This window comes from Carcharodon carcharias, chromosome 7, assembly GCF_017639515.1.
Source record: "Carcharodon carcharias isolate sCarCar2 chromosome 7, sCarCar2.pri, whole genome shotgun sequence".
NCBI classification, from domain to species: Eukaryota; Metazoa; Chordata; class Chondrichthyes; order Lamniformes; family Lamnidae; genus Carcharodon; species Carcharodon carcharias.
This window is the reverse complement of record NC_054473.1, coordinates 5,481,489-5,503,870: the sequence shown is the minus strand read 5'-3', so window position 1 is coordinate 5,503,870 and position 22,382 is coordinate 5,481,489. Positions and strand designations below refer to the sequence as shown.

The window sequence follows — 22,382 nt, the reverse complement described above, 5'->3', positions numbered from 1 at the left end:
TGCAGCACTCCCTCAGCACTGACACTCCAATAGTGCAGCACTCACCCAGTATTGACCTTCCGACAATGCAGCACTCCCTCAGTGCTGACCCTCTGACAGTATTGTATTCTCTCAGTACTGACCCTCTGACAGTGCAGCGTTCCCTCAGTACTGACCCTCTGACAGTGCAGCACTCCTTCAGTACTGACCCCCTGACAGTGCAGCACTCCCTCAGTAATGACCCTCTGACAGTGCAGCACTCCCTCATTACTGACCCTCTGACTGTGCAGCACTCCCTCAGTACTGAGCCTCTGACAGTGCAGCACTCCCTCAGTACTGACCCTCTGACATTGCAGCACTCCCACAGGACTGACCCTCTGACAGTGCAGCACTCCCTGACTATTGAACCTCTGACAATGCAGCATTCCCTCAGTACTGACCATCTGACAGTGCAGCACTCCCTCAGTACTGACCCTCTGACAGTGCAGCGCTCCCACAGTACTGACACTCTGACAGTGCAGCACTCCCTCAGTACTGAACTTCTGACAGTGCAGCACTCCTTCAGTACTGACCCTCCGACAGTGCAGCACTCCTTCAGTACTGACCCTCCGACAGTGCAGCACTCCCTCAGTACTGACCCTCTGACAGTGCAGCATTCCCTCAGTACTGACCCTCTGACAGTGCAGCACTCCCTCAGTACTGACCCTCTGACAGTGCAGCACTCCCTCAGTACTGACCCTCTGACAGTGCAGCACTCCCTCTGTACTGACCCTCTGACAGTGCTGCACTCCCTCCTTACTGACCCTCTGACAGTGCAGCACTCCCTCAGCACTGACCCTCTGACAGTGCAGCACTCCCTCAGTACTGACCCTCTGACAGTGCAGCATTCCCTCAGTACTGACCCTCTGACAGTGCAGCACTCCCTCAGTACTGACCCTCTGACAGTGCAGCACTCCCTGAGTACTGACCTTCTGACAGTGCAACACTCCCTCAGTACTGACCCTCTAATAGTGCAGCATTCCCTCAGTACTGACCCTCTAACAGTGCAACACTCCCTCAGTACTGACCCTCTGACAGTACAGCACTCCCTCAGTATTGACTCCCTAACAGTGCAGCACTCCCTCAGTACTGACCCTCTGACAGTGCAACACCCCCTCAGTACTGACCCTCTGACAGTGCAGCACTCCATCAGTACTGACCCTCCAATAGTGCAGCACCCACCCAGTATTAACCTTCCGACAATGCAGCACTCCCTCAGTACTGACCCACTGACAGTGCAGCACTCTCTCAGCACTGATCCTAAAAACGGTGCAGCACTCCCTCAGCACTGACACTCCAATAGTGCAGCACTCACCCAGTATTGACCTTCCGACAATGCAGCACTCCCTCAGTGCTGACCCTCTGACAGTATTGTATTCTCTCAGTACTGACCCTCTGACAGTGCAGCGTTCCCTCAGTACTGACCCTCTGACAGTGCAGCACTCCTTCAGTACTGACCCCCTGACAGTGCAGCACTCCCTCAGTACTGACCCTCTGACAGTGCAGCACTCCCTCATTACTGACCCTCTGACTGTGCAGCACTCCCTCAGTACTGAGCCTCTGACAGTGCAGCACTCCCTCAGTACTGACCCTCTGACATTGCAGCACTCCCACAGGACTGACCCTCTGACAGTGCAGCACTCCCTGACTATTGAACCTCTGACAGTGCAGCATTCCCTCAGTACTGACCATCTGACAGTGCAGCACTCCCTCAGTACTGACCCTCTGACAGTGCAGCGCTCCCACAGTACTGACCCTCTGACAGTGCAGCACTCCCTCAGTACTGAACTTCTGACAGTGCAGCACTCCTTCAGTACTGACCCTCCGACAGTGCAGCACTCCTTCAGTACTGACCCTCCGACAGTGCAGCACTCCCTCAGTACTGACCCTCTGACAGTGCAGCATTCCCTCAGTACTGACCCTCTGACAGTGCAGCACTCCCTCAGTACTGACCCTCTGACAGTGCAGCACTCCCTCAGTACTGACCCTCCGACAGTGCAACACTCCCTCAGTACTGACCCTCCAACAGTGAAGCAATCCCTCAATACTGTCCCTCTGACAGTGCAGCACTCCTTCAATACTGACCCTCTGACAGTGCAGCACTCCCTCAGTACTGACCCTCTGACAGTGCAGCACTCCTTCAGTACTGACCCCCTGACAGTGCAGCACTCCCTCAGTACTGACCCTCTGACAGGGCAGCACTCCCTCAGTACTGACCCTCTGACAGTGCAGCACTCCCTCAGTAATGACCCCCTGACAGTGCAGCACTCCCTCTGTACTGACCCTCTGACACTGCTGCACTCCCTCCTTACTGACCCTCTGACAGTGCAGCACTCCCTCAGCACTGACCCTCTGATAGTGCAGCACTCCCTCAGTACTGACCCTCTGACAGTGCAGCATTCCCTCAGTACTGACCCTCTGACAGTGCAGCACTCCCTCAGTACTGACCCTCTGACAGTGCAGCACTCCCTGAGTACTGACCTTCTGACAGTGCAACACTCCCTCGGTACTGACCCACCGACAGTACAGCACTCCCTCAGTACTGACCCTCTGACAGTACAGCACTCCCTCAGTACTGACCCTCTAATAGTGCAGCATTCCCTCAGTACTGACCCTCTAACAGTGCAACACTCCCTCAGTACTGACCCTCTGACAGTACAGCACTCCCTCAGTATTGACTCCCTAACAGTGCAGCACTCCCTCAGTACTGACCCTCTGACAGTGCAACACCCCCTCAGTACTGACCCTCTGACAGTGCAGCACTCCATCAGTACTGACCCTCCAATAGTGCAGCACCCACCCAGTATTAACCTTCCGACAATGCAGCACTCCCTCAGTACTGACCCACTGACAGTGCAGCACTCTCTCAGCACTGATCCTAAAAACGGTGCAGCACTCCCTCAGCACTGACACTCCAATAGTGCAGCACTCACCCAGTATTGACCTTCCGACAATGCAGCACTCCCTCAGTGCTGACCCTCTGACAGTATTGTATTCTCTCAGTACTGACCCTCTGACAGTGCAGCGTTCCCTCAGTACTGACCCTCTGACAGTGCAGCACTCCTTCAGTACTGACCCCCTGACAGTGCAGCACTCCCTCAGTAATGACCCTCTGACAATGCAGCACTCCCTCATTACTGACCCTCTGACTGTGCAGCACTCCCTCAGTACTGAGCCTCTGACAGTGCAGCACTCCCTCAGTACTGACCCTCTGACATTGCAGCACTCCCACAGGACTGACCCTCTGACAGTGCAGCACTCCCTGACTATTGAACCTCTGACAATGCAGCATTCCCTCAGTACTGACCATCTGACAGTGCAGCACTCCCTCAGTACTGACCCTCTGACAGTGCAGCGCTCCCACAGTACTGACACTCTGACAGTGCAGCACTCCCTCAGTACTGAACTTCTGACAGTGCAGCACTCCTTCAGTACTGACACTCCGACAGTGCAGCACTCCTTCAGTACTGACCCTCCGACAGTGCAGCACACCCTCAGTACTGACCCTCTGACAGTGCAGCATTCCCTCAGTACTGACCCTCTGACAGTGCAGCACTCCCTCAGTACTGACCCTCTGACAGTGCAGCACTCCCTCAGTACTGACCCTCTGACAGTGCAGCACTCCCTCTGTACTGACCCTCTGACAGTGCTGCACTCCCTCCTTACTGACCCTCTGACAGTGCAGCACTCCCTCAGCACTGACCCTCTGACAGTGCAGCACTCCCTCAGTACTGACCCTCTGACAGTGCAGCATTCCCTCAGTACTGACCCTCTGACAGTGCAGCACTCCCTCAGTACTGACCCTCTGACAGTGCAGCACTCCCTGAGTACTGACCTTCTGACAGTGCAACACTCCCTCAGTACTGACCCTCTAATAGTGCAGCATTCCCTCAGTACTGACCCTCTAACAGTGCAACACTCCCTCAGTACTGAGCCTCTGACAGTACAGCACTCCCTCAGTATTGACTCCCTAACAGTGCAGCACTCCCTCAGTACTGACCCTCTGACAGTGCAACACCCCCTCAGTACTGACCCTCTGACAGTGCTGCATTCCTTCAATACTGACCCTCTGACAGTGCAGCACTCCCTCAGTACTGACCCTCTGACAGTGCAGCACTCCCTCATTACTGACCCTCTGACAGCGCAGCACTCCCTCGGTACTGACCCACCGACAGTACAGCACTCCCTCAGTACTGACCCTCTGACAGTACAGCACTCCCTCAGTACTGACCCTCTAATAGTGCAGCATTCCCTCAGTACTGACCCTCTAACAGTGCAACACTCCCTCAGTACTGACCCTCTGACAGTACAGCACTCCCTCAGTATTGACTCCCTAACAGTGCAGCACTCCCTCAGTACTGACCCTCTGACAGTGCAACACCCCCTCAGTACTGACCCTCTGACAGTGCAGCACTCCATCAGTACTGACCCTCCAATAGTGCAGCACCCACCCAGTATTAACCTTCCGACAATGCAGCACTCCCTCAGTACTGACCCACTGACAGTGCAGCACTCTCTCAGCACTGATCCTAAAAACGGTGCAGCACTCCCTCAGCACTGACACTCCAATAGTGCAGCACTCACCCAGTATTGACCTTCCGACAATGCAGCACTCCCTCAGTGCTGACCCTCTGACAGTATTGTATTCTCTCAGTACTGACCCTCTGACAGTGCAGCGTTCCCTCAGTACTGACCCTCTGACAGTGCAGCACTCCTTCAGTACTGACCCCCTGACAGTGCAGCACTCCCTCAGTAATGACCCTCTGACAGTGCAGCACTCCCTCATTACTGACCCTCTGACTGTGCAGCACTCCCTCAGTACTGAGCCTCTGACAGTGCAGCACTCCCTCAGTACTGACCCTCTGACATTGCAGCACTCCCACAGGACTGACCCTCTGACAGTGCAGCACTCCCTGACTATTGAACCTCTGACAATGCAGCATTCCCTCAGTACTGACCATCTGACAGTGCAGCACTCCCTCAGTACTGACCCTCTGACAGTGCAGCGCTCCCACAGTACTGACACTCTGACAGTGCAGCACTCCCTCAGTACTGAACTTCTGACAGTGCAGCACTCCTTCAGTACTGACCCTCCGACAGTGCAGCACTCCTTCAGTACTGACCCTCCGACAGTGCAGCACTCCCTCAGTACTGACCCTCTGACAGTGCAGCATTCCCTCAGTACTGACCCTCTGACAGTGCAGCACTCCCTCAGTACTGACCCTCTGACAGTGCAGCACTCCCTCAGTACTGACCCTCTGACAGTGCAGCACTCCCTCTGTACTGACCCTCTGACAGTGCTGCACTCCCTCCTTACTGACCCTCTGACAGTGCAGCACTCCCTCAGCACTGACCCTCTGACAGTGCAGCACTCCCTCAGTACTGACCCTCTGACAGTGCAGCATTCCCTCAGTACTGACCCTCTGACAGTGCAGCACTCCCTCAGTACTGACCCTCTGACAGTGCAGCACTCCCTGAGTACTGACCTTCTGACAGTGCAACACTCCCTCAGTACTGACCCTCTAATAGTGCAGCATTCCCTCAGTACTGACCCTCTAACAGTGCAACACTCCCTCAGTACTGACCCTCTGACAGTACAGCACTCCCTCAGTATTGACTCCCTAACAGTGCAGCACTCCCTCAGTACTGACCCTCTGACAGTGCAACACCCCCTCAGTACTGACCCTCTGACAGTGCAGCACTCCATCAGTACTGACCCTCCAATAGTGCAGCACCCACCCAGTATTAACCTTCCGACAATGCAGCACTCCCTCAGTACTGACCCACTGACAGTGCAGCACTCTCTCAGCACTGTTCCTAAAAACGGTGCAGCACTCCCTCAGCACTGACACTCCAATAGTGCAGCACTCACCCAGTATTGACCTTCCGACAATGCAGCACTCCCTCAGTGCTGACCCTCTGACAGTATTGTATTCTCTCAGTACTGACCCTCTGACAGTGCAGCGTTCCCTCAGTACTGACCCTCTGACAGTGCAGCACTCCTTCAGTACTGACCCCCTGACAGTGCAGCACTCCCTCAGTACTGACCCTCTGACAGTGCAGCACTCCCTCATTACTGACCCTCTGACTGTGCAGCACTCCCTCAGTACTGAGCCTCTGACAGTGCAGCACTCCCTCAGTACTGACCCTCTGACATTGCAGCACTCCCACAGTACTGACCCTCCGACAGTGCAGCACTCCCTGACTATTGAACCTCTGACAGTGCAGCATTCCCTCAGTACTGACCATCTGACAGTGCAGCACTCCCTCAGTACTGACCCTCTGACAGTGCAGCACTCCCTCAGTACTGACCCTCTGACAGTGCAGCACTCCCTCAGTACTGACCCTCTGACAGTGCAGCACTCCTTCAGTACTGAACCTCCGACAGTGCAACACTCCCTCAGTACTGACCCTCCAACAGTGAAGCAATCCCTCAATACTGTCCCTCTGACAGTGCAGCACTCCTTCAATACTGACCCTCTGACAGTGCAGCACTCCCTCAGTACTGACCCTCTGACAGTGCAGCACTCCTTCAGTACTGACCCCCTGACAGTGCAGCACTCCCTCAGTACTGACCCGCTGACAGGGCAGCACTCCCTCAGTACTGACCCTCTGACAGTGCAGCACTCCCTCAGTACTGACCCCCTGACAGTGCAGCACTCCCTCTGTACTGACCCTCTGACAGTGCTGCACTCCCTCCTTACTGACCCTCTGACAGTGCAGCACTCCCTCAGTACTGACCTTCTGACAGTGCAGCACTCCCTCAGTACTGAGCCTCTGTCAGTGCAGCACTCCCTCAGTACTGACCCTCTGATATTGCAGCACTCCCACAGTACTGACCCTCTGACAGTGCAGCACTCCCTCAGTACTGAACCTCTGACAGTGCAGCATTCCCTCAGTACTGACCGTCTGACAGTGCAGCACTCCTTCAGTACTGACCCTCTGACAGTGCAGCGCTCCCACAGTACTGACCCTCTGACAGTGCAGCACTCCCTCAGTACTGAACTTCTGACAGCGCAGCACTCCCTCAGTACTGACCCTCCGACAGTGCAGCACTCCTTCAGTACTGACCCTCTGACAGTGCAGCACTCCCACAGTACTGACCCTCAGACAGTGCAGCACTCCCTCAGTACTGACCCTCTGACAGTGCAGGACTCCCTCAGTACTGACCCTCTGACAGTGCAGCACTCCCTCAGTACTGACCCTCTGACAGTGCAGCACTCCTTCAGTACTGACCCTCCGACGGTGCAACACTCCCTCAGTACTGAACTTCCAACAGTGCAACACTCCCTCAGTACTGACCCTCAAACAGTGCAACACTCCCTCAGTACTGACCCTCTGACAATGCAGCGCTCCATGAGTACTGACCCTCTGACTGTGCAGCACTCCCTCAGTACTGACCCTCTGACAGTGCAGCACTCCCTCAGTACTGACCCGCTGACAATGCAGCGCTCCATGAGTACTGACCCTCTGACTGTGCAGCACTCCCTCAGTACTGACCCTCTGACAGTGCAGCACTCCCTCAGTACTGACCCGCTGACAGTGCAGCACTCCCTCAGTACTGACCCTCTGACAGTGCAGCACTCCCTCATTACTGACACTCTGACAGTGCAGCACTCCCTCAGTACTGACCCTCTGACAGTGCAGCACTCCTTCAGTACTGACCCTCCGACAGTGCAACACTCCCTCAGTATTGACCCTCCAACAGTGCAACACTCCCTCAGTACTGACCATCTGACAGTGCAGCACTCCCTCAGTACTGACCCTCTGACAGTGCAGCACTCCCTCAGTACTGACCCTCTAACAGTGCAGCACTCCCTCAGTACTGACCCTCTGACAGTGCAGCACTCCCTCAGTACTGAACCTCTGACAGTGCAGCATTCCCTCAGTACTGACCCTCTGACAGTGCTGCACTCCTTCAGTACTGACCCTCTGACAGTGCAGCGCTCCCACAGTACTGACCCTCTGACAGTGCAGCACTCCCTCAGTACTGAACTTCTGACAGCGCAGCACTCCCTCAGTACTGACCCTCCGACGGTGCAGCACTCCTTCAGTACTGACCCTCCGACAGTGCAGCACTCCCACAGTACTGACCCTCAGACAGTGCAGCACTCCCTCAGTACTGACCCTCTGACAGTGCAGCACTCCCTCAGTACTGACCCTCTGACAGTGCAGCACTCCCTCAGTACTGACCCTCTGACAGTGCAGCACTCCTTCAGTACTGACCCTCCGACGGTGCAACACTCCCTCAGTACTGAACCTCCAACAGTGCAACACTCCCTCAGTACTGACCCTCTGACAGTGCAACACTCCCTCAGTACTGACCCTCAAACAGTGCAACACTCCCTCAGTACTGACCCTCTGACAATGCAGCGCTCCATGAGTACTGACCCTCTGACTGTGAAGCACTCCCTCAGTACTGACCCTCTGACAGTGCAGCACTCCCTCAGTACTGACCCTCTGACAGAGCAGCACTCCTTCAGTACTGACCCTCTGACAGTGCAGCGCTCCCAAAGTACTGACCCTCTGACAGTGCAGCACTCCCTCAGTACTGACCTTCTAACAGTGCAGCACTCCCTCAGTACTGACCCTCCGACAGTGCAGCACTCCTTCATTACTGACCCTCCGACAGTGCAGCACTCCTTCAGTACTGACCCTCTGACAGTGCAGCACTCCCTCAGTACTGACCCTCTGACAGTGCAGCACTCCCGCAGTACTGACCCTCTGACAGTGCAGCACTCCCTCAGTACTGACCTTCTGTCAGTGCAGCACTCCTTCAGTACTGACCCTCCGACGGTGCAACACTCCCTCAGCACTGACCCTCCAACAGTGCAACACTCCCTCAGTACTGACCCTTTGACAGTGCAGCACTCCTTCAGTACTGACCCTCCGACAGTGCAGCACTCCCTCAGTACTGACCCTCTAACAGTGCAGCACTCCCTCAGTACTGACCCTCTGACAGTGCCGCACTCCCTCAGTACTGACCCTCTAACAGTGCAGCACTCCCTCAGTACTGACCCTCTGACTTTGCAGCACTCCCTCAGTACTGACCCTCCAACAGTGCAACACTCCCTCAGTACTGACCCTCTGACAATGCAGCACTCCATGAGTACTGACCCTCTGACTGTGCAGCACTTCCTCAGTACTGACCCTCTGACAGTGCAGCACTCCCTTAGTACTGACCCTCTGACAATGCAGCACTCCCTCAGCACTGACCCTCTGACAGTGCAGCACTCCCTCAGTACTGACCCTCTGACAGTGCAGCACTCCTTCAGTACTGACCCTCCGACAGTGCAACACCCTCTCAGTACTGACCCTCCAACAGTGCAACACTCCCTCAGTACTGACCCTCTGACAGTGCAGCACTCCTTCAGTACTGACCCTCCGACAGTGCAACACTCCCTCAGTACTGACCCTCCAACAGTGCAACACTCCCTCAGTACTGACCCTCTGACTGTGCAGCACTCCCTCAGTACTGACCCTCTGACTTTGCAGCACTCCCTCAGTACTGACCCTCTGACTTTGCAGCACTCCCTCAGTACTGACCCTCCAACAGTGCAACACTCCCTCAGTACTGACCCTCTGACAATGCAGCGCTCCATGAGTACTGACCCTCTGACTGTGCAGCACTTCCTCAGTACTGACCCTCTGACAGTGCAGCACTCCCTCAGTACTGACCCTCTGACAATGCAGCACTCCCTCAGCACTGACCCTCTGACAGTGCAGCACTCCCTCAGTACTGACCCTCTGACAGTGCAGCACTCCTTCAGTACTGACCCTCCGACAGTGCAACACCCTCTCAGTACTGACCCTCCAACAGTGCAACACTCCCTCAGTACTGACCCTCTGACAGTGCAGCACTCCTTCAGTACTGACCCTCCGACAGTGCAACACTCCCTCAGTACTGACCCTCCAACAGTGCAACACTCCCTCAGTACTGACCCTCTGACAATGCAGCGCTCCATGAGTACTGACCCTCTGACTGTGCAGCACTCCCTCAGTACTGACCCTCTGACAGTGCAGCACTCCCTCAGTACTGACCCTCTGACAATGCAGCGCTCCATGAGTACTGACCCTCTGACTGTGCAGCACTCCCTCAGTACTGACCTTCTGACAGTGCAGCACTCCCTCAGTACTGACCTTCTGACAGTGCAGCACGCCTTCAGTACTGACCCTCCGACAGTGCAACACTCCCTCAGTACTGACCCTCTGACAGTGCAGCACTCCATCAGTACTGACCCTCCAATAGTGCAGCACCCACCCAGTATTAACCTTCCGACAATGCAGCACTCCCTCAGTACTGACCCACTGACAGTGCAGCACTCTCTCAGCACTGTTCCTAAAAACGGTGCAGCACTCCCTCAGCACTGACACTCCAATAGTGCAGCACTCACCCAGTATTGACCTTCCGACAATGCAGCACTCCCTCAGTGCTGACCCTCTGACAGTATTGTATTCTCTCAGTACTGACCCTCTGACAGTGCAGCGTTCCCTCAGTACTGACCCTCTGACAGTGCAGCACTCCTTCAGTACTGACCCCCTGACAGTGCAGCACTCCCTCAGTACTGACCCTCTGACAGTGCAGCACTCCCTCATTACTGACCCTCTGACTGTGCAGCACTCCCTCAGTACTGAGCCTCTGACAGTGCAGCACTCCCTCAGTACTGACCCTCTGACATTGCAGCACTCCCACAGTACTGACCCTCCGACAGTGCAGCACTCCCTGACTATTGAACCTCTGACAGTGCAGCATTCCCTCAGTACTGACCATCTGACAGTGCAGCACTCCCTCAGTACTGACCCTCTGACAGTGCAGCACTCCCTCAGTACTGACCCTCTGACAGTGCAGCACTCCCTCAGTACTGACCCTCTGACAGTGCAGCACTCCTTCAGTACTGAACCTCCGACAGTGCAACACTCCCTCAGTACTGACCCTCCAACAGTGAAGCAATCCCTCAATACTGTCCCTCTGACAGTGCAGCACTCCTTCAATACTGACCCTCTGACAGTGCAGCACTCCCTCAGTACTGACCCTCTGACAGTGCAGCACTCCTTCAGTACTGACCCCCTGACAGTGCAGCACTCCCTCAGTACTGACCCGCTGACAGGGCAGCACTCCCTCAGTACTGACCCTCTGACAGTGCAGCACTCCCTCAGTACTGACCCCCTGACAGTGCAGCACTCCCTCTGTACTGACCCTCTGACAGTGCTGCACTCCCTCCTTACTGACCCTCTGACAGTGCAGCACTCCCTCAGTACTGACCTTCTGACAGTGCAGCACTCCCTCAGTACTGAGCCTCTGTCAGTGCAGCACTCCCTCAGTACTGACCCTCTGATATTGCAGCACTCCCACAGTACTGACCCTCTGACAGTGCAGCACTCCCTCAGTACTGAACCTCTGACAGTGCAGCATTCCCTCAGTACTGACCGTCTGACAGTGCAGCACTCCTTCAGTACTGACCCTCTGACAGTGCAGTGCTCCCACAGTACTGACCCTCTGACAGTGCAGCACTCCCTCAGTACTGAACTTCTGACAGCGCAGCACTCCCTCAGTACTGACCCTCCGACAGTGCAGCACACCGTCAGTACTGACCCTCTGACAGTGCAGCACTCCCACAGTACTGACCCTCAGCCAGTGCAGCACTCACTCAGTACTGACACTCCAACATGCAGCATTCCCTCAGTACTGACCCTCTGACAATGCTGCACTCCCTCAGTACTGGCCCTCTGACATGCAGCATTCCCTCAGTACTGACCCTCTGACGGTGCAACACTCCCTCAGTACTGAACTTCCAACAGTGCAACACTCCCTCAGTACTGACCCTCAAACAGTGCAACACTCCCTCAGTACTGACCCTCTGACAATGCAGCGCTCCATGAGTACTGACCCTCTGACTGTGCAGCACTCCCTCAGTACTGACCCTCTGACAGTGCAGCACTCCCTCAGTACTGACCCGCTGACAATGCAGCGCTCCATGAGTACTGACCCTCTGACTGTGCAGCACTCCCTCAGTACTGACCCTCTGACAGTGCAGCACTCCCTCAGTACTGACCCGCTGACAGTGCAGCACTCCCTCAGTACTGACCCTCTGACAGTGCAGCACTCCCTCATTACTGACACTCTGACAGTGCAGCACTCCCTCAGTACTGACCCTCTGACAGTGCAGCACTCCTTCAGTACTGACCCTCCGACAGTGCAACACTCCCTCAGTATTGACCCTCCAACAGTGCAACACTCCCTCAGTACTGACCATCTGACAGTGCAGCACTCCCTCAGTACTGACCCTCTGACAGTGCAGCACTCCCTCAGTACTGACCCTCTAACAGTGCAGCACTCCCTCAGTACTGACCCTCTGACAGTGCAGCACTCCCTCAGTACTGAACCTCTGACAGTGCAGCATTCCCTCAGTACTGACCCTCTGACAGTGCTGCACTCCTTCAGTACTGACCCTCTGACAGTGCAGCGCTCCCACAGTACTGACCCTCTGACAGTGCAGCACTCCCTCAGTACTGAACTTCTGACAGCGCAGCACTCCCTCAGTACTGACCCTCCGACGGTGCAGCACTCCTTCAGTACTGACCCTCCGACAGTGCAGCACTCCCACAGTACTGACCCTCAGACAGTGCAGCACTCCCTCAGTACTGACCCTCTGACAGTGCAGCACTCCCTCAGTACTGACCCTCTGACAGTGCAGCACTCCCTCAGTACTGACCCTCTGACAGTGCAGCACTCCTTCAGTACTGACCCTCCGACGGTGCAACACTCCCTCAGTACTGAACCTCCAACAGTGCAACACTCCCTCAGTACTGACCCTCTGACAGTGCAACACTCCCTCAGTACTGACCCTCAAACAGTGCAACACTCCCTCAGTACTGACCCTCTGACAATGCAGCGCTCCATGAGTACTGACCCTCTGACTGTGAAGCACTCCCTCAGTACTGACCCTCTGACAGTGCAGCACTCCCTCAGTACTGACCCTCTGACAGAGCAGCACTCCTTCAGTACTGACCCTCTGACAGTGCAGCGCTCCCAAAGTACTGACCCTCTGACAGTGCAGCACTCCCTCAGTACTGACCTTCTAACAGTGCAGCACTCCCTCAGTACTGACCCTCCGACAGTGCAGCACTCCTTCATTACTGACCCTCCGACAGTGCAGCACTCCTTCAGTACTGACCCTCTGACAGTGCAGCACTCCCTCAGTACTGACCCTCTGACAGTGCAGCACTCCCGCAGTACTGACCCTCTGACAGTGCAGCACTCCCTCAGTACTGACCTTCTGTCAGTGCAGCACTCCTTCAGTACTGACCCTCCGACGGTGCAACACTCCCTCAGCACTGACCCTCCAACAGTGCAACACTCCCTCAGTACTGACCCTTTGACAGTGCAGCACTCCTTCAGTACTGACCCTCCGACAGTGCAGCACTCCCTCAGTACTGACCCTCTAACAGTGCAGCACTCCCTCAGTACTGACCCTCTGACAGTGCCGCACTCCCTCAGTACTGACCCTCTAACAGTGCAGCACTCCCTCAGTACTGACCCTCTGACTTTGCAGCACTCCCTCAGTACTGACCCTCCAACAGTGCAACACTCCCTCAGTACTGACCCTCTGACAATGCAGCACTCCATGAGTACTGACCCTCTGACTGTGCAGCACTTCCTCAGTACTGACCCTCTGACAGTGCAGCACTCCCTTAGTACTGACCCTCTGACAATGCAGCACTCCCTCAGCACTGACCCTCTGACAGTGCAGCACTCCCTCAGTACTGACCCTCTGACAGTGCAGCACTCCTTCAGTACTGACCCTCCGACAGTGCAACACCCTCTCAGTACTGACCCTCCAACAGTGCAACACTCCCTCAGTACTGACCCTCTGACAGTGCAGCACTCCTTCAGTACTGACCCTCCGACAGTGCAACACTCCCTCAGTACTGACCCTCCAACAGTGCAACACTCCCTCAGTACTGACCCTCTGACTGTGCAGCACTCCCTCAGTACTGACCCTCTGACTTTGCAGCACTCCCTCAGTACTGACCCTCTGACTTTGCAGCACTCCCTCAGTACTGACCCTCCAACAGTGCAACACTCCCTCAGTACTGACCCTCTGACAATGCAGCGCTCCATGAGTACTGACCCTCTGACTGTGCTGCACTTCCTCAGTACAGACCCTCTGACAGTGCAGCACTCCCTCAGTACTGACCCTCTGACAATGCAGCACTCCCTCAGCACTGACCTTCTGACAGTGCAGCACTCCCTCAGTACTGACCCTCTGACAGTGCAGCACTCCTTCAGTACTGACCCTCCGACAGTGCAACACCCTCTCAGTACTGACCCTCCAACAGTGCAACACTCCCTCAGTACTGACCCTCTGACAGTGCAGCACTCCTTCAGTACTGACCCTCCGACAGTGCAACACTCCCTCAGTACTGACCCTCCAACAGTGCAACACTCCCTCAGTACTGACCCTCTGACAATGCAGCGCTCCATGAGTACTGACCCTCTGACTGTGCAGCACTCCCTCAGTACTGACCCTCTGACAGTGCAGCACTCCCTCAGTACTGACCCTCTGACAATGCAGCGCTCCATGAGTACTGACCCTCTGACTGTGCAGCACTCCCTCAGTACTGACCTTCTGACAGTGCAGCACTCCCTCAGTACTGACCTTCTGACAGTGCAGCACTCCTTCAGTACTGACCCTCCGACAGTGCAACACTCCCTCAGTACTGACCCTCTGACAATCCAGCGCTCCATGAGTACTGACTCTCTGACTGTGCAGCACTCCCTCAGTACTGACCCTCTGACAGTGCTGCACTCCTTCAGTACTGCACTTTGTGTGTCAGCCCTGATGCTTGTGTTTAAATCCTGAAGTGGGTCTTACAATCCACAAATGTTTAACTCAGAGGTGAGTGTTATCCACTGAGTCAGGGTTGTCAGGAGTTTGGGTTTGAGGATTCGTTTGCTCTACACTCTTAACTGAGCAACTGCCTGCTACCTGAACGGAGAGTGCACCCTCAGACTTACCACTTTGTGCAGAAACTGATCGTGAATAAATTCTTCAACAAAAAGTCGTCCTGCAGCGATACAGTTTTCTCCCTTGTTGAAAAACACAGCCCCCATTCCCTAGGAAGTGAAAGCAATAGTTAAATATAACTTTACATCATTATTTATTCTCAGGATATGGATGATATTGGTAAACAAGCATTAATACCCATCCCCTGTGTTAACCATAGCATTGGACTGGAGTCACATATGGGTCCAGGCCAAATAAGGATGAAAAGAACTAGTTGGATTTTAATGACAATCCAACAGCTTCATGATCACTTTCTCCTGGCACGTCTCCACAATTTTACCAGATTTATTAAACTCTATTTCATAACATGACCCTAATGCGATTCAAACTCACGATCAATAAATTGCTAGCAGTTACTACTACAATAACTATTAGTCTACATTATTGTCCTGTCCGGTCCTCCTCTCTTGTGACATTCCCTGCATTTCTGTAGGTTATGAGGAGTTAGTGACAACATCAGGAAGAATCCCTTGCCTTTTGTGTGATCTGGAGGTGTATGTACACAAATCTTTGAAACTGGCAGGTAAATAAAGGGTACATTAAAGCATAGAGGATCCTTGTCTTTATTAATAGAGAAATACAGTACAAAAACACTGAAGTTATGTTAAATCTTTATAAAACACAGTTTAAGCCTCAGCTGGAGTATTATGTTTACTTCTGCACCCTACACTTTAGGAAGGATGTCAAAGCCTTGGAGAGGGTTTAGAGGAGATTTACTAGAATGGTACCAGGAGTGACATGATGATCTTATGAGGGACTTCAGTTATGTTGAGATACTGGAGGAGCTGGGATTGTTCTGCTTAGAGTAGTGAATGTTAAATGGAGATTTGATAGGGATATGCTTCTGACTGAATAAATAAGGAGAAACTGTTTCCATTGCCAAGAGGGTCAGTAACCAGAGGGACACAGTTCAAAGGTAACAATGAAACAACCAGAGGCAAGAGGAGGAGCATTTTAATTTACACAGTTGATATGGTCTACAAGGCTCTGCAAGAGGGGAATTGGATAATTGAAAGAAGTCAAATTTTCAGGAGCATGGAAAGAGCAGGGGAGCGGGATTAATTGGATAGCACGTTCAAACAGTTGGCATAGATACAATGGACTGAATAGCTGCCTCCCACATTGTTTGATTCAATGATTCAGAACAACCCTACACTATGCCCCACCTCCCACCCCCAATTACTGTGTTGTGTTGGTTCCAAAGTCTTCATCATTCTGTCTGGGCATTAGTCCTTAAGAATTTTTGCCCAATTAAATTTTGGGAAGACCAAGCCATTACCTGCAACTCTCATCACGACCCCTGTTCTCTAATCACAGATTCCCTTCCTCTCTCTGGCTACCATCACAGGCTGTTCCCAATCTCACATCCTACTTGGCCCTGACTCCATTTCCACTCCATCACCGAGACCACCTACTTCCAACTCTAACATCGCTGGTCTCTAACCTTAACTCAGCTCATGTGCTGCTAAAACTCTTGTCTGTACTTTTATTCCCTTGATTATTCCAAGTAGCTAGTTGCAATGTGTGAACCTGGATTGTTGGGTGTTGACAGCCTTTTCAGCCAAGGTGTATACTGCAGGCCAATCCTGGCCTGTCCTCATCTGCCATCTACAGTTAGACTTTTCGAAGAGGAGCTAATGAGCAATAAGCAGAAGCTGGGATCCTGGCTGCTTCTCAATTCTGTCTCCCTCTTGTTAGCTTCAGCCCATGTCCCATCAGCCCAGCCAGCCCAGCCCAGGGTCTGAACCTGCTGCATCCTTTGTCTGTGTAACTGAGTGCAACACCGGGCAGAGAAATGTACCAGCCAGAGCAAGGGTGGGTTGTCAGGGGGAGTGGGTGGGGGCAGCGGGGTGGGGTTAGAGGTGCTGAATTGGGGTGGTCAGATCTGTCTCCAGCCCATATTATTCACTCAGTGTTGCCTTGTACAGAGGAGGTCATTTTACCCTAACCCGCTGGGCAGGATCCCCACCCAGATAGGGTACAATGCCAGTTTTATACCCGATCCACTCTCTTCAATGGAGAGCAAGACTGGATGGAATGTAAAACCAGAGGCACATCTGACCCAGTGCATTTCCTGCACACTGGATTAGGTTAAAAACAGCCCCAATAGTTTCAAACGCTTAAGACCCCCAAAATTTGAGTCTTATCTCTTTACCGTGCGCACTGCCTTATCTAAGTCGCAGTCACTGAAGATAATGAGTGGAGATTTTCCTCCCAGCTCTAGAGAGACTTTCTTCACATTAGCCAGTGCACAGCTGAAGAGGAATAAAAAACACAATTTACAATATAAAGAAAACCTGGTTCAGGTTTCAAATTCACACTCTTGTTTTCAAATCCCTCCATGGCCTCACCCCTCCCTATCTCTGGAATTTCTTCCATCTCTACAACACTCCAAAAGTTTCTTTCTTCATTCATTCATGGGATGTGGACATCGCTGGCTGGGTCAGCATTTATTACCCATCCCTCATTGCCCTTGAGAAGGTGGTGGTGAGCTGCCTTCTTGAACTGCTGCAGCCCATGTGGTGTAGGTACACTTGCTTCACAAAATACTAATGAGTCAATCACCTGGTGGACTGGAATCATATGTAGACCCTGATTGTGTAGTGATATCAGGCTTCATTCCCAAAAGATCTTTAGTGAACCTCTTGATAATTCACCTCCTGACTCTGCAAAGCCTGTCCACCATTGGTAGAGTACAAGTCAGGAATGTGATGGAATACTCTCCACTTGCCTGGATGAACGCAGCTCCAACAACACTCAAGAAGCTTGACACCATCCAGCACAAAGCAGCCCCCTTGACCAGCACCCCATCCACCGCCTTAAACATTCACTCCTTCCACCACTGGCGCAGTGGCAGCAGTGTGAAACATCTGCAAAATGCAATTTGCCCAGCCTCCTTCAATAGCATCAGGCAGACAAGCGCAGCTTTGGAACTGAGCGCATACCTGGGACTTTGGTGAGTGGGGAGTTTGAAATGTCAACCTTATTCTTGAAAAATGTGGTCTAATCTGAAGTTAGCAGTAACTGGAAAGTACTGTGTAAGTAATAATTTTCTTCCTTTCTCCCAGCCCGAGGCAGGGTAAAAACAATCTGCTGAGTAGTTAATTAGCTAACTGGTTGAATCTGGTTTCTCTAGCTCCAGTTCAGTTCACTATAAATTCAGGGTTCTTCAGTGCAGCCAAGGCAAATGAGTACAGCTTTGGAACTGAGCGCATATCTGAGAGTTTGGTGAGTGGGGGAGTTTGGTGAGGAGGGGAAAGAGGTGTTCCTTTCCTTTTGCTTTTTCTACCTTTCTCACCTGGCAGGAATTGGTTCTTACTCTACCACAGGAAAAGGAACTAGCTGGTGAATATCTGGAAAATGGTTAAGGTCTATTCCAGTCCTAAGTTTTGCAATAGTATATAAACTGATGGTAAAGTTAATAAAATATATAGAAAAGAAAAATAAGTGAATAATATAATTAAATAATTAATTAAAACACATAAAGGGCGGCAGGATGGGTGATGTGTCAAGGCTTCAGCATGTGGGAGTTCCTGGATGCCAGTGTAATCCAGAGCAAACACATGTACAGTAAGTATATAAAGACAGATAGTCAGAGTTTCCATACTTACTTAAAAAAGAAAAGAGTTAACAAAATGAATGTTGGTCCTATAGAAAGTTAGTCTGGGGAATTAATAATGGAAAATAAGGAGATGGCAGATGAATTGAACAAGCATCAATCTTTACTATAGAGGGTACAAGTAACATCCTGGAAATAGCTGTAAATCAGGAAATGGAAGGGAGGGAGGAACTCGGGAAAATTACAATCACCAGGGAAATGGTATTGAGTAAATTGTTGGGGCTGCGGCTGACAAATCCCCAGGTCCGGATAGACTTCATCCCAGGGTCTTAAAAGAAGTGGCTAGTGAGATAGTCGATGAATTGGTTTTAATTTTCCAAAATTACCTAGATTTGGGGAAGGTTCCATTAGATGAGAAAATAGTGAATGCAACTCCTTTATGCAGAAAGGGAGGGAGACAGAAAGCAGGATACTACAGATCAGTTAGCTTAACATCTGTCATAGGGAAAATGTTAGAAGCTGTTATTAAAGATGTTATAACAGCACTTAGAAAAAATCAAGATAATTAAGCCAAGCCAACATGCTTTTGTGAAAGGGAAATCATGTTTAACCAATTTATTGGAGTTCTTTGAAAGAGTCATGTGTGCTACGGATAAAGGGGAACCTGTGGATGTACCGTACATAGATTTCCAGAAGGCATTTGATAAGGTGCCACATCAAGGTTATTGTGGAAAATAAAAGCTCATAGTGTAGGGGGTAACATATTGGCATGAATAGAAAATTGGCTGGTTAACAGGAAGCAACTGGCAAAAATGGGCCTTTTTCTGGTTGGCAGGATGTGACGAGAGGTGGGCCACAGGGATCAGTGCTGGGGCCTCAACTTTTTACAATTTATATCAATGACTTGGATGAAGGAACCAGTGGTATGGTTGCTAAATTTGCTGATGACACAAAGATAGGTAGGAAAGCAAGATGTGAAGAGGATATAAGGAGGGTACAAAAAGATATAGATGTGCTCAGTGAGGGGGCAAAGATCTGGCAGATGGAGTATAATGTGGGAAAATGTGAAATTGTCCATTGTGGTAGGAAAAATAGAAAAGGAACAAATGATCCAAATGGCGAGTGATTGCAGAGCTCTGAGATTCAGAGGGATCTGGGTGTCCTAGTGCATGAATCACAAAAGGTTAGTATGCAGGTACAGCAGGTAATTAGGGAAACTAATAGAGTGTTATCATTTATTGTGAGGGGAATTGAATACAAAAGTAGGGAGGTTATGCTTCAGTTGTACAGGGCACTGGTGAGACCACATCTGCAGTACTGTGTACAGTATTGTTCACCTTATTTAAGGAAAGATGTAAATGCGTTGGAAGCAGCTCAGAGAAGGTTAATTAGACTGATACCAGGAATGGGTGGGTTGTCTTATGAGGAAAGGTTGGACAGGTTAGGCTTGTATCTGCTGGAGTTTAGAAGAGTAAGAAGCGACTTGATTGAAACATTTAAGATCATGAGGGGTCTTGACAGGGTGGATGTGGAGAGGGTGTTTCCTCTTGTGGGAGAATCTAGAACTGGGGGGTCACTGTTTAAAAATAAGGGGTCACCCATTTAAGACAGAGAAGAGGAGAAATGTTTTCTCTCAGAGGGTTGAGAGTCTTTGGAACTCTCTTCCTCAAAAGGTGGTGGAAACAGAGTTTTGAATATTTTTAAAGCAGAGCTAGATAGATTCTTGATAAGCAAGGGGGTGAAAGGCTATCAGGGAAAAGCAGGAATGTAGAGTTGAGGTTACAATCAGATCAACCATGATCTTATTAAATGGTGGAGCAGGCTCGAGGGGCCAAGTGGCCAATTCCTGCTCCTTGTTCGTATATGTTCATCTCCCAAATACAAACAACCACCCCCACCTAAAAGGACAAGTGCAGCAGATAGATGGGAACACCATCACCTGGAAGTCCCCCTCCAAGTCACTCACCATCCTGACTTGGAAATATATCGGCTGTTCCTTCACTGTCACTGAGTCAAAATCCTGGAACTCCCTCCCTAACAGCACGGTGGGTGTACCTACACCACATGGACTGCAGCGGTTCAAGAAAGCAGCTCACCACCACCTTCTCAAGGGCAATTAGGGATGGGCAATAAATTCTGACCCAGCCAGCGAAGCCCACATCCCATAAATGAATTAAAAAGAATTCCTTTCTTCTTTAATGAAGTCAAGATGATTTTCTGGTCACATCTGTTCAGTTTCCCAGTTACCTTTTCATAATTTGCTTCCCAACTGGGGTTGATCCAGTGAAGCCAAGCTTTCTCACATCTGGATGGTCAGCTATTCTCTGTCCAATCAACGAACCTGTCAGGCAGAAAAACAATGTCTGAGAAAGCAGAGCTAAATCCCAGCGAACAGCTGGGCACAAGGTGTAAGACTGATCACTGGCCCAGGGAACCTCCAGGTTTGGAAAAGGGGGGTCTAAAAGATGTTTCTTTTGTGATGGTGTCAGTATTGCCTCACCTGTGAGTCAAGAAGTCACGAGTTCGAGTCCCACTCTAGAGCCTTGAGCGCAAAATCTGGGCTGACACAAGCAGTGCAGACATCTTCAGAAGAGACTTTAGATCTAGGCACCTGCTCTGCCCTCCCAGGTGGATGAAAAAGATCCAGTGGAACCATTTTAAAGGAGAAGCGAGGAGTTTTCCCCACTGTTCTGGCCAATATTTATGCCTCAATCAACATCACTAAAAGCAGATTATCTGGTCATTATCACATTTCTTTTTATGGGATCTTGCTGTGTGCAAATTGGCTGCAACTTTTCGCACATTGCAACAGTGAATACATTTCTGCAAAGTCCTTCATCGGCATTGAAGCCCTTTGGGTTGCCCCGAGGATGTGAAAGGTGCCATAGAAATGCAGGTCTTTCCCTTTTTTGTAATCCAATGCTCCAACACGGGGGTGTGATGTGAGTTCGAGGTTCCAAACTGGTCTTTGACTGCTGCCCCAGAGGGTCATTAAGACCTGGGGCAGGGTCTTTACCTCATCGGGCTGGCCCAGGACCACCCCCGCGATCGGGCCCCAACCACAACCTCACACTGGCTGGCCCATTAACGCTTGGCCAGAGTGAATCAGGTGCCGCCTGGGTGGGGGTGGAAGTCTGCGCGTGTGCGGGGGGGGAGGTTGGGGGGGGTGGGGTTGTGGTGGGGGGGGTGCGGCGGGGGGGCTGGTGTATGTGCTCAGTGAGGGCACAGAGCTGCCTCAGGGAGCTGAAGATTTTTAACATCAAAAATAAACAATAAAAAAAAGGAGAACTTCTCCCCTCAGGTGATTCTGTCACATGAGCAGGGAGATGTTAAAAGGAGTTTAATTTTTTTTTTAAATCACTGGTCAAAACCCCATCCTGCCTATGGATGAGGTTTCACAAAAATGACAGAGGCCGCTTGGCCTATTCGCCCGTCCGCCAACATTAATGTTCGATGGGCAGGGAAAAATTCAATTTAATGAATTAATTTATGGGCTTAACAGCCCCTCTTAATTGTTGGTGGGCGTGCTTCCAACTCCCACTCGCACCCACTGACTGAAATATCTCACTAGTGCGCGATGTCGTCAGGACGTTCGCTCAACATCATCACGCGCTATTTTCCTCCTGCTCGGGTCAGGCGTGCAGCTGCCTGACAAGGGAAAATTTCTGCCCCTGGTTTATCTTTAACTGATTTCGATGGTTGACTAACTCCATGTATCTAGTTTGCTGAGGTCTGCA

The 22,382-nt window shown here is 51.7% G+C and overlaps 1 protein-coding gene across 2 annotated transcripts in view; it reads right to left on the bottom strand.

The window, feature by feature from the left end:
* aldh1l1 (aldehyde dehydrogenase 1 family, member L1) overlaps nt 1-22,382 on the bottom strand; it is a 79,962-nt gene that overhangs the window by 5,789 nt on the left and 51,791 nt on the right. For both annotated transcript variants that reach the window (XM_041191582.1, XM_041191584.1), the window contains 3 exons: nt 20,893-20,986; nt 17,242-17,341; nt 15,038-15,136 (listed from right to left, as the gene is read on the bottom strand). In XM_041191582.1, coding sequence (XP_041047516.1) covers nt 15,038-15,136; nt 17,242-17,341; nt 20,893-20,986 — 293 coding nt within the window. The remainder of the gene's footprint in view (nt 1-15,037; nt 15,137-17,241; nt 17,342-20,892; nt 20,987-22,382) is intronic.